At 47.1% G+C, this 12,638-nt stretch overlaps 1 protein-coding gene across 7 annotated transcripts in view; it reads left to right on the top strand.

The window, feature by feature from the left end:
- RANBP17 (RAN binding protein 17) overlaps nucleotides 1-12,638 on the top strand; it is a 272,017-nt gene that overhangs the window by 32,635 nt on the left and 226,744 nt on the right. For all 7 annotated transcript variants that reach the window (XR_009762109.1, XM_061622480.1, XM_061622476.1 and 4 more), the window contains exon 13: nucleotides 901-1,006. Coding sequence is in view for 6 of the 7 variants with exons in the window: in XM_061622480.1 (XP_061478464.1) it covers nucleotides 901-1,006 (106 nt within the window). In the remaining variant the exon portion in view is untranslated. The remainder of the gene's footprint in view (nucleotides 1-900; nucleotides 1,007-12,638) is intronic.

The raw sequence follows: 12,638 nt of genomic DNA, 5'->3' as shown, positions 1-12,638 counted from the left end.
TGAAACTGGCAAATAGTACTCATGCCACTGGAGGCTCTTAAGCCTCTAGTGACAGAGCTAGATCTAGGAGTACTCCTGGTACCTCTGTTCTTTCAAGGGCAAAAAGAATGAAACAATTGGAGTGAGCTCTGATAATTTCCAGATATTCAAAAAGTTTCCAAAAAAGCTTGCAGAGAGGTCCAGCCAAGATGAGGAAAGAGAGTTTCATGTTGTTGATCTGTAGTGATCACTTACCAGAAAGAACTATGAAAGCCTTTCACCTCAGTCAGGCTTGACGCCAGATTGAGCAGATTCTAGGTGTGCAATGTTAAGGTCCTGCCACATTTTTGTGGTTTAATTCTGGCAAAAACAAGGGATTCATCAGAAGCAACTGGGAGAGTTCCAGAAGGTTGGGAAGAATTATACTACCTGGGATTAATACAGTGTCCCATTTCTTTTATTCCTGGAATTATTGTCTCTGCTGTGTTATGATAAATATCAGAAACTTGGTGATAAATACCAGAAATGGTGAATGTTGATGTTTGCCAGTAATTCTTAAGATTAGAAGAGTGATGGAAAATGTTGGAGAAGATCAACATTTTAACAGTGGATCTCAAGGCCAACTAAGTGGTTTGGTTAATCACCAGGTTTCATTCTCATCCTCTTTCTGGTAAAAGGCAAGACATGATGGCACGGGTATGAATTTTGAAAGAAAGCCCTATTATACAACCATTTACTAGTTCATTACAGGAATAATCAAATGTTTTCAATAAATTAGGCAGAAATTGGATCATTTTTCAGTAAACATTAATATTTACCAGAATTGGCTGGAAAATGTTCATATGCTTTATAGAATTGTAATATAAATTCTCTCTCTCTCTCTCTCTCTTCCCCCCCCCCACTTGCTCCCTGGCATGTTAGGACGCTTGGCATGGCTTGTATATCTTGTCGGAACTGTTGTAGGAGGAAGATTAACTTATACCAGTACTGATGAACATGATGCTATGGATGGTGAATTATCCTGTCGGTAAGCTTGTATCATTACTCTCATAAAATTTTTAAAAAGTTGTGTTTTATTAGTGTAAACTGCTGTGGATAAAATACAATATTATATTTTTTGGATGAATAAGTTTTAAAAAAATCTTAGTATGACCAGAAATGGGCTGAAACCCATGTATAATGATGAGGGTGATATGTCAAGACTAACATAAAGACAAAGTTGTTCAGCCACAGCTGAGTTAACTAATTGTACATTTTCAACATGCAGCTATGGTTGCATGTCAAGAACATGCCTTGCTGAATTTGACTAAGGATCCATCTAGTCTAGCATTCTCTCTCAACACTGGCCAGACAGATTAGGAAGCTTATCAACAGGTTTGTCCTGTTCTTGTGCCCGGCATCCAGCAATCGGAGGTACACTGCCTCCAAACATGGAAGCTCCATTTGACTAATGATAATTAAAATCCTGTATTTCATGGACTTGTGTAAACCTTAAAATGAAACCAAACTATTTAAATTGGATAGCTGTCACCATGAATTGTAGTGAATTATGAAAGTTTCTGTGGCCATCAGTTACTACCATAATATGCTGTTGCTGCAGTGACCTTAATGGAGTGGTTGCTATCCAGAAAGAAATGCCTAAAGGCTTCTCTTGTTGAAGTGCTAGGCTGGGCTGGGGCCGTAATTGGCCATATCAGGAGCTTGATCTTGGATATATGTTTTCCAACCCAGAAGCGTATGGTGCCCAGCCCAATAGGATAGCAGGCCTGAAGTGCTGTTGACCAAATACAGAAGATCAAGATGCTAGTATTTTATAGTTGTTCTGGCCAATCCACAGGCATCACATTACTATAGGGTTTAGTGGTACAACCCTATTGCCTTTTTTGCCTAACGAAGCACTAGACTAGTTCTTAGCTTCACAGCATGAGATTCCTGCCTCAAGCTCCAGGTGCTTTGACACAAAGCCCTGTTCACACCTCTGTGTTTTGAGATTTGATGAACAAAGAACAGCTTTTGTAAACCATAATGACATGGAATCTGAACTGGCATTACAAAGCTATTAATTTGAGAGTGCTGGCCAGCTCCTCTGTATTAAATCAGAATCACCTGACTGCTTGTCCCTACAGACTGCATGCTTCTGGCATTCATTGTGGTAGACAAATTGAATCTGTGGCTGAGGTTTCAGGGCATAGGATAACAACTCTTAAGCTAAAACCAGCAGGTTCTTTTTTTCCTGTGGGAAGGTGATCTGACACTTCTGGACATTCTCTGTGTGGAAAACAAGACTGAGTAGCAAAGGCTTCTTCTAACCACCAAAAGAAGTAACCACTTTTTTGCTCTATGCATGTGTTTTCCTACACAGAGCATCTTTGAGGCCTAGAGATCCTGGATCACAGGATCTTACTGCCAGGAACTCACCATTCAAGACTTGGATAACAGGCAGAGCACAAACTGGCTAGATCTCAGAGTAGTCCATTTGCAGAGAAAATCCTGGGTTGCCACTTACATAGTGGCAGGTTGAAAGTATACACTGCTAGATAGTCTCCCATCAGCATTTTGAAGCAATAATAACCTATTGTCAGTAGTTGCTTTCTTTTTGTTTGGGCTGAATGTATGGCAGAAGTCATCGATGTGATGACAAATCGGCTAAGTAGGTATAGTCAATTGGGGGACTGGTATCTCTCCTTTCCTTTCGCTTCCAGCAATTGATGCAGAAGATATTACTTGGCAGTCTGGCTGCTCCCATTGACAGCAGATTCTTTTCTACAGTTCTAAGCCCAAAAGCTGAAAAACAGAAAGCACTGTCTCAATCAGGAATATTGTGAGGACAAAAGGGTGAGACCATACAGTCTGTCCTGAGCTCCTTGAATAAACCACAAGATGAAATGTAATAAATAATAATACCCCCCCACCAGAGTATTAAAAATAAATGCAACTTTTTTTCTCTCCTCAAACTTCATGATGTTATTCCCTCTTCAAAAAGTTAAATAGTTTGTGCTGTTTCAACAGCCTCATCACAATGGTACCCCAGAAAGGTTCAGGTCAGTTGGATTCAAGATCATGTGACTAGGGAAGGGGAAAATACTGCATTTAGGGAGGTAGTGTCTGGGCCCAGTGTTGGATTTGATGTGGGCTAATGAGCTGAAACATAGACAAGACAGAAATGCTTTGGTACAGTAGGACAGCTCATGAGTGGTTAGTTTGGCCATTTTGGACAGGGCTGGATTTCCTTTGAAGAATCAGGTCCACACATGTGTACTGAATCCAGCATTGCTCTGGGTGGTCAGCTGGTGTCTGTAGCCAGGAACACTTTTGCAAAGCTTTAGCTGGAATATCCATTGCACCCTTCATGGAGAAGGCATTTTTGGCCAGATTAGATGATTGCGATGCATTCTTTGTGGAGATGCCTTTAAAAAGCTGCTGCAGCCAGGGTGTTGATGGGAGCCTGTTTTTCAGAGTATGTGAGCCCTATATTTTACCCTCGCTGCCTCCTGCCTTGCTTTTGAACTTAATTCAAAGTGCTGGTCATTGCCTTCAATCCCCTAAATGGTTTGGGATCAGGGTATTTAGACTGCTTCAACTGATATGATCCTGCAACCTTCTGAGGGGAGGCCCTGTTCAGTGTGCTACCACTGTCAGAAGCATTGTTGATAGTAATCAGAATGGACCTTCTTGATTGCAGCACCCGAACTGTAAAATTCTCTTTCCCAGAAGGCTTGTCCGCACCCAAACTGCAGAATTGTCTGCACCCAAACTGCAGAATGGTTATAGCACCTCCTAGTGTCTGAAGGCAAGAATGCACAGGAAACAAGACCCGGGCTGCTGGTTCCAGCCCCACTCCAGTTCATTCTTGCTTTCGTCTGAGGCAGTTCTCCTTACCATTTGTGTAGTGAGTTTTTGTCTGTGTGGGAGAGGTGTGAGGAGCATGAGAGTGCTTTTCGGTGTGGGGCTGTTTTCTTTCCTCTTGGATCTTACAAGCCCTAGCATAAATCCCAGCCCTCTCCACCTTCTCTCCTCCCTCCCAGTTTTCTCTTTCGTGGGATTCGCAGCTGCAGTCCAGGGGACCCCCCTTGGTAACAAAGAGAGCTGGCTGCCAGAGATTTCCCCTTTTTCCAGCTTCATGGGGCTTGCGGCTGTGGCCCCATGAGAGAGCCGGCTGCCCTTACTAGTAGAGAGCCTGCTGCCTTCCCTCACAGGGCTCGCGGCTGCAGCCCTGGAAAATATTTGTATCTTCCCCCCTCTGCGGGATAGTGGACCTTACCAGAGTCTGCGGCTCCAGTAGGCCCCTGGAGCTGCGGCGCTTACTAGCAGATTCCATATGGAGTTTGTGGCAGCGGCTGCTCGCGGGGGTGGTGGTGGTGCTCCCTCCCTGTGTGTACGTTCATTTAAGATAAGGTTGAGACGAGCCTTTTGCAGCTCGTGGTGGCAGCTCTGTGCGGTTGGTAGTTTCCCGCCCTTTTCCATTGCCCACCATTTTGGCAGCTTCTTGCCTCTTTAGCCTTCCTGTCCGCCATTTTGTTTCAGTTTTTCCCATTCTTTTTGTTTCAATTTTTCCACTCTTTTTGTGGAAGGCTTTTTAGCCCTTCGTGGTTGTCTACTCACTTCTGTTACCTGAAGGGCATATATAGGTATTTATTTTTATATCTATGTATCTATATCTATGTATAAATTAAGAAATACTGAAAGGAAGAAAGCATAATTGCTACATGGAGTTGGGGCTGTACTGCACCCCTAGACCATGGGTGTGGGCTTGAGCCCCTAATTCATCGCTCCTCTCTACAGGGTCTAAATGTGAAATCCGCACCCCTCTAGCGTATGTGTGTGTCTAAGTGCCAATTCACCGCACCCCTCTACTGTGTGCATGTGTCTAAGTATCAGTTCACCGCGTCCCTTTACTGTGTGCATATGTCTAAGTGTCATTTCACTGCACCCCTCTACCATGTGCATGTGTCTAAATGTGAAATCACCGCACCCCCTTACAGTGTGTGTGTAACTGTCTAGGGCAGCCTTTCCCAACCAGATGTGCCTCCAGATGTTGTTGGACCACAGTTCCCATCTTTCCTGACCATTGGCAATGCTGGCTGAGGCTGATGGGAGTTGTGGTCCAACAACATCTGGAGGCACACTGGATGGGAAAGGCTGGTCTGGGGTGTCTTAAGTGTTTAAATTACTGCACCCTTCTTCCAGTGCATGTCTTGGACTCCTGGTACCACACCCCTCTACTGTGTGCATGTATACCATGGCAAGCCAAACACCAACTGTAGATGCTATAGATTAAACCTTGAGGTGGAACAGCTTTGCATATCTGCCACAACTTCTCCAAAATCCAAAATTCTTCCAAGACACCAAAATGCAAGGCCGCTGAGCACCATTCTAAGACGGCGGCCAAAGTCAAGCACTCCTCGGCTCAGCTTGCAGCCAGATGGGCATGGTATGGGTCTCTTCCAAGCATGTTGGAAGCATCCTCCACTACAGCCACTGAGGTGGTGGAGGAGGCATTGGTTACAGGTCAAGAGAGACTGACTGCCCTCTTTCACTTTCCAGCTGTATCATCAGATGAGGGTTTTGATGGTTTCCCGGGTCAGCCGTCTACTGCTCACCAGATTCCTGTGTCTGTACTGTTGGTTTGCCAGTTGCTGGTTTTGCCTGTTATTATTCCTAAAACTAGAGCTCAATCACCTGGCCCTGCTGCTGTCACATCACCACCTCAACAGGCTCATCCAGCGGCTACAAAGCTACCTCCTCTCCCAATCACCTTTGCTTGGTTTGCAGTTGACTACTGAATTTGTTTCTCAACTGAAAGATGTGTTGTTGGGCTCCTTCTTGCAAGTTCAACTGCCAGTGCAGCTGCAGGCCCAGTCCTGCACAAGTCTTCGAGGCCTACCTCTTATGCAACTACACGCCAGGATCATTATTTCTCACAGCCATTCAGATAAAGGTCAATCCGTGTCGCTGAATCCCTTTGATGTCACCAGAGGCAGACCTATGGGCAACGTGGCAGACTTAGTGGACCCTTCTATTCCACTGGACACTGAAGGAGATAACTGGAGAATCAGAAGCAGAGGAGGATACCTCTCACCGTCTCTTTGCTTCAGCCAATTTCTTACCTCTGTTTTGCAGGACATGGGAAATCTTGGGCCTCCAATCTGCTCCAGGTGCTGAGAACTCCTAGGTCCGCGATACAGTCTCTACCTGTTGAGGACCGCCTTGATAAGTTGGCAAAGGAGGAATGCGCTTGCCTTCTGCATGCCAGACACGTTCCAGTCTTGGCTAATAAACACTATTCCTTGGCCACTGACTTTATGAATTGTTCAAAGATTCCAGCAGTGGACAAGCCAATTTCAGCTTTGGTTACCAAGGCTCTTCTTCCCAGAGAAGGGAACTCCCAGTTCAAAGACTTGTCTGAATGAAGAATGGATTTTGCCCTTTGTAAAAGCCATGATGCAAAGGCCTATTCTATCAGGGCTTCTTGCGCAGCATCTATATTCACTAGAGCTTCCATGATGTGGTTGGATGACCTCCTGGACAACGCCAATCCTGATCCTGCCAAGATCAGAAGGGTTCTTGTGAAGCTCCACAAGTCAGTGGCTTTTGTGGCTGATGCCGCTCTGGACGCAACACAATTTGCAGCTCGTGCTATGTTGGCAGGTGTGGTTGCACAGAGGATTCTCTGGCTTTGACATTGGGATGCTGATACTATGGCCTGATCCAACCTCTCTATGGCACCCTATATGGGCACTATGTTATTTGAAGAAGAGGCTCTCAAATCTGGCTTGGTGGACCCTAAGGATAAGCAGAAGCCAGTCTTAGCCACGAATAAAAAAGAGGACCGGAGGTCATTTGGAAGGTTTGCTCCATACCCTTCCTTTCAGCCTTTTCAAGGAACACAAACTGGGGGAAGGGCCCGTGATTTTCAACCCACCAAAGGCTCTTGGTACAAGCAGTGATTCCATGGGCATCTTCAATAACAGGGCAGGCCTGGTCCCTCTTTCTCCCCTATGGGAAGGGGAGGCCATCAACAAAGACATTACTGACACCATCCCTATTGGAGGCAGATTACTTCATTTTGTGGCACATTGGCAGCACATAACTATGGAATCTTGGGTAAGAGACCTCATATCTTACAGCTACGAAATAAAGTTCTGGTTAATTTCCCCGAACAGATTTTTATCCTATCTCCCAACCCACTCCCTGGAGAGATGGTTGGTGATGGAGGTAGCCATACAGCACCTTCAGCACACAGCAGCCATAGAACTAGTGCCACTAAACGAGTGCTATGTAGGGGTCTACTCCATTCTGTTTGCAGTCCTCAGGAGGGATCTCTTATGAAGAGCTGTTCTAGACCTTAAGTTTCTGAACTGGTTCATGAGATATTGTCACTTCAAAATGGAATCCTTAGCCTCAATCATAGAGATAGTACAGGAGGGGGACTTCTAGGCATCCACTGATTTAAAAGAGGCATATCTGCATGTTCCAATTTGCCCTGCTCATAGATGCTTCCTGAGGTTTGCATTTGGCCACCACGATTTCCAGTATCGGGTCCTGCCGTTCCGTCTCTCATCGGCTGTGAGAGTGTTTACAAAGGTGATGGTCACCCTGGTTGCCCACCTCCGCCTCCAGGGGGTCCACATTTATCTGTATCCGGACGACCTACTGATCTGGGTGGATTCTAGGGATCAGGCTTTTAATTCATGTTTGTCTTACTCTTGTAGCCCTGAGGGACCATGGGTTTCTAGTCAACCTAGAGAAAAGTCATCTGTCTCCTACTCAACGTCTTCAGCATCTGTGAGCCATTCTGAACACAGCTGAAGCCATGGTCTTCCTATCACCAGAACGAATCTCAGCGATTAAGGACATGGCATGTCTCCTGATCGGCCACACAATGGCAGAGGTTATGTTACTGGCAAAAGTCCTGGGCATACTTGTATCAACCATCCATATTGTTCCTTGGGCTTATCATCATACTTGTCCGCTCCAATGGGCCTTATTGCCGTTTCAGTTGGACATTGCGAATTCCACGCACTGGGTGATTCATCTTTCCTTCTCACTGCGGTCTTCCTTCTGGTGGTGGTCTTTAATTCAGAACCTTCAAAAGGGGGCTCCATTCTGAGAGCCGGACAGGAGTATTCTTACAACAGATGCCAGTCTGATCGTCTGGGGGCCTCACTGCAACTCCTGCTTCATTCAAGGCACCTGGTCCATGTTAGAGAGGTGTCATAGCATAAACTGGCTGGAGCTGAGGGCAGTCACTTCCAGACAACATTTCATTTTACTCATGTCCTGCTCCGTACGGACAACATATGTGTGAAATCGCACTTGCACCGACAAGGGGGCACCAGGTCTCGAATTCTTCAGGCAGAGACCACTCTGATATTCAATTGGGCCGAGAAACAGCTGCTGTCCTTCAGGGCGGAACATCTCAGTGGGGTTTTGAATGTCACTGCAGACTTGTTAAGCAGACAGCAAGTGATTCCAGGGGAATGGAGGTTACATCCAGCAGTGTTTTGTCTCCTCCAGCACCATTTGGTCCTTTGATTGTGGATCTGTTTGCCTCAAGCAACAGCTCTCAGCTTCCCTGGTTCTTATTAAGGTATCTAGAGACAAAGACCGAGCCTGTAGATGTTCTTCAGACTCCTTGGCCAGACAGCTTCCTATACGCTTTTCTACCTGCTCTCCTGCTAGGCAGAACACTGAGTAAACCTGGGCGCGAATGGGTTCAATTAGTTCTACTAACCCCATACTGGCCATGCCATCTGTGGTTCTTGGATCTTCTCGCCTTATCGGTAGCAGATCCTTGGAGGTTGTCAGTGAGGCTGGATCTTCTGTCGCAGGGACCAGTCTGGCATCCACATCCCCACTGGCTGAGTCTGACAGTTTGGCATTTGAGCGGACACAATTGATCTGCACCGGCCTGTTGCAGGAGGTTATTGATACCATTCTCGCCTCTAGATGGATGTGGACTAATCAAATTTATCAGAGTACGTGGTTGGCATTTTCCAGCTGGTGTGTCTCCTGTGGTCTACAACTTTCTAAAGCCATGGTCCAACAGGTATTACAGTTTCTTCACAAAGGTTTGACGATGGGACTGAAGTTCAATACCTTGCATTGCCAAACTTCTAGTATCTCTTTGATTTTGTCTGTTAACTTGTCAGGTATCCCCATGGGTTCTCACCCTCTGGTTAAACATTTTTTGAAGGGAGCTGCTTCGCTCGCTCCGGCAGTATGTCATCACTTTCCATCCTGGAGTTTACAGAAGGTGCTCCAAGCACTGCAGTGCTCTCCATTTGAGCCCCTCAGGACCATGCCCTTGTTGGGTGCTTTCTTTTAAAAACCTTTTTCTAGTGGGTGCCACTTTGGCTAGATGGGTGTCAGAGTTGGGAGGTGTCATTGGCCCGCCATCTCTGCACGTTTCATAAGGACTCATTAGTTTTGTGTTGAGACCCATTTTTCCAACCCAAAGTAAGCTCTGCATTTCACTGTAACCAGGACATTGTATTCCCATCCTTTTTTCCTAATCCTGTTCACCCGCTTGAGAAAGCCTGGCACTCTCTAGATATCCGCAGAGCTCTCAGAGTCTGTCTTTGCTGTACCCAAGACATACGGCTAATGGAATCATTATTAGTATCTACCTAACTATCTGCCATTTAGTATCTGGGGAGAAAGTGGCGAAATCCACCGTATCTTGTTGGTTGCGTGCTTGCATTGCCTTGGCCTACGAGTCACTCAAGCTTCTGGTACCTTGCAATATCACAGTGCATTCTATCAGATCTGCAGCTACCACAGCTCCATTCGCAACAAATGCACTTCTTGCAGATATTTGCAGGTTCTATGGTCTACTCCAGACTCATTCATCAGGCACTATAAGATAGACGGCTATGCCTCTGCTGATGCTTCTTTTGGCAGGCATGTTCTGCAACAGGTTGTTTCTCATGTTTAGGCAGCAGGTAGTCCCTCCCTACTAGGGCTGCTTTGGTACATCCCACGTGAGAGCATGCTACCTGGGGAAAATGGACCATTGGTCTCATCTGAAAGGTGGTTTCTCCTGTGCATGGAAAGATGATACCAGGTGGGTAAGTAGCTCCACCTAGCAGTTGAAGGAAGAAGAGCACTGTTGATTTTTGCAGGAACTTCCTGTTCTGTGTAGCTCCCAGCTCAGTTCTCTTCTGGCTTCACACACAACGGTTGATCGCTCTCTGCTCTGTGTTCAGGCCTGTATATTTTTTTTGCATTTGTCTTATATCCTTTGCATTTCCTTCTCCGACTTTACCCCCCCCTTTTTTTTAAAAAAAATCCCTCCCCCCTTTCCTGCCCCGGAGCTCTTCTGCGGTGCGAGGAAAACCAAGAAAGGGATTTCTCTCCCTTCCCCACCAGAACTGTGCAGGGGTGGAAGTTGTAAGGGGCGCTCTATGGGAGGACTTAACGCCCCCTCCCCTTCACCCAGACTGGCTTGTCACCGCCACTCTTGGCTGTACACTCCCCCCGCTGATCTCATTATCAGCGGAGATGGAATCTGGCGGCAACGTTTGAGTCACCAACGCTCCTTTCCCACCTTGCAGCAGCAGTGCTCGTTGCGCAAGCCCAAGGAGGAGTCCTCTTTCCCCCTCCTAAGCTAGCGGTGTGTCCTCGCCTTAACGGCTGCAACAAGATGTGCCAGCCGCCCCCGAAGCATCAGTGGGAACGTAGACGCCTGATAGCACCCAGCCCCCATAAGACCTGCTGCGTGGTAGCACCACGGGGAAAGCAAGCCGCAAATCTGACAGGCCAGAAAAGAGGCCTAAGCCGCTCCCGCCCAAACTAGGAGAAGCGCCACCACCATTACCCAGACAGGCTTTACGGCCTTCCTTTGGGCCAAATGTCCAGATGGAGACGGCCATGGCCCACCCCTCTTCCGACAGGCTGGAGGTGGCTGAGGCAATGAACATAGCAGGCAGGGTGGCTTCAGATGGTGCAGTGCCCATGACGGACAGGCAGACCAGTCAGACCAGGCAAGCTCCTGGTGATCATAATGCAGACGAGGGGAGGGACTCACGCAGTACCGCTTTCAGGACTCAAAGAGACCAAGAGTCACTATCTGAGGAAGAAGGCATATAAGCCCACCCTGGTTTGGATTCGGTTTTTTCTACCAGATCCTCACCTGAGGATTTCATGGGTTTTACAGATATGTCTGCCTCTTACCGGACCATCCACGTCACAGAAGGGGAAGGATTCCAGTCCCCTCTCTTCTCCCTCCGCTCACCAACTACAAGGAGAGGCATATCACCCCTGTTGTGCACACATTCAGCCTCTTCAACTATATTTCTCGGATCACATGTTTCAACAGTTGAAGGATCAGCTCAGGGCTTCCCTGTTAGTGGATTTGACCAGGGATCTCTCAGGCACAGCATCCTCCAGCACCTCCCTAGTGGCACGCAGGGAACTCAGGCAACAGAGGGTTCTTCCTCAGCCATCCAATCATCTTCCAACCTGCAGCCTCCTGCAGCACACAGTTCACCTGACCCTTATGCGGCTGCTGAATGTAGGCACGCTCAACCTACAGAGGAGACACCTGTCAATCCAGACAATGAACTGATTGTCTTAGACGAAGAGGACTGGAGTGGGGAGTCAGAATCGGAAGAGATTTCAAGCAACAGAATTTTCCAAGAGCCCCATTTCCTCCCCCTCTTATGCAAGGCAATGGAGGCCCTCAGATTACACTCCCCTGATGACCCTCCAGTTCCGTCAAAGTCCAGGATTCTGACTGTGTGTCCAGACCCAAAACCTAAATCCAGGTAGCTCTAGCTCCCTGCATTACTACCTAAAGCGATCAAATCTGAGTTCGATGTTCCTTTACAGTTCAAGAAGTCGGTGCCAACACCTAACAAGTTCTGTACACTGGAACAACAGATCATGGACCAGCTGAAAGTCCCACTAGTAGATGTGCCCATAATTAATCTTCTAAATCCATCTTTGAATCCTAAAGACTCAGGTGCTCACGTTAAGGATGCTACTGAACGCAAACTGGACCAAGGCCTCAGAAGGGTACATGAGGCTAGCGCACTTTCCATCAGACCAGCAGCAGCATCTTCTGTCTTCGCAAGGGCTTCTCTCTTATGGCTAGAGGACCTTCTGGATGGCCCACAACAGGACCCTGCCAAAGCACGCAAATCCTTGTTAAAAGTCTCCCGGGCAGTGACCTTCATGGCAGATGCATCCATGGATGCCATGCAATTTGCATCAAGGTCATTAGCAGCGGGTGTCCTCACCGGTAGAACCCTATGACTGCATCACTGGGAAGCAGATGCCACAGCTCGCTCTAACCTGGCTTCGGAGCCATACGTGGGAGGCAAGTTATTTGGTGACGAAGCACTAGCAAGTGTCTTGGAATCCAAGGACAAGAAGAAATCTATGCCCTCCTCCAGGAAGAGAGGACAGAAGGCTGTTTTGAAGAGCCATCCACCCATATTCACAGCCACAGTCCTTTTGGAATTCTAGGACATTAGGACGAGCTAGAGACACCCGCACCAATCGCCCCTTCTGGTACAGACAACGTCCGCAACGTCCGTCTGTAATGATAGATAGATAGATACTAAATAACCTTGCAAAGGACCAGCCCTATCATTGGGTTAAGTGACACAGATGTAAAGGAACTTCTAATTCACCTGTGGTCCCCCTCCACAGAA

Source organism: Rhineura floridana, chromosome 4 (assembly GCF_030035675.1).
Source record: "Rhineura floridana isolate rRhiFlo1 chromosome 4, rRhiFlo1.hap2, whole genome shotgun sequence".
In the NCBI taxonomy this organism is placed as follows: Eukaryota; Metazoa; Chordata; class Lepidosauria; order Squamata; family Rhineuridae; genus Rhineura; species Rhineura floridana.
The sequence above is the reverse complement of the archived record's forward strand: the minus strand, read 5'-3'. Positions and strand labels throughout refer to the sequence as shown.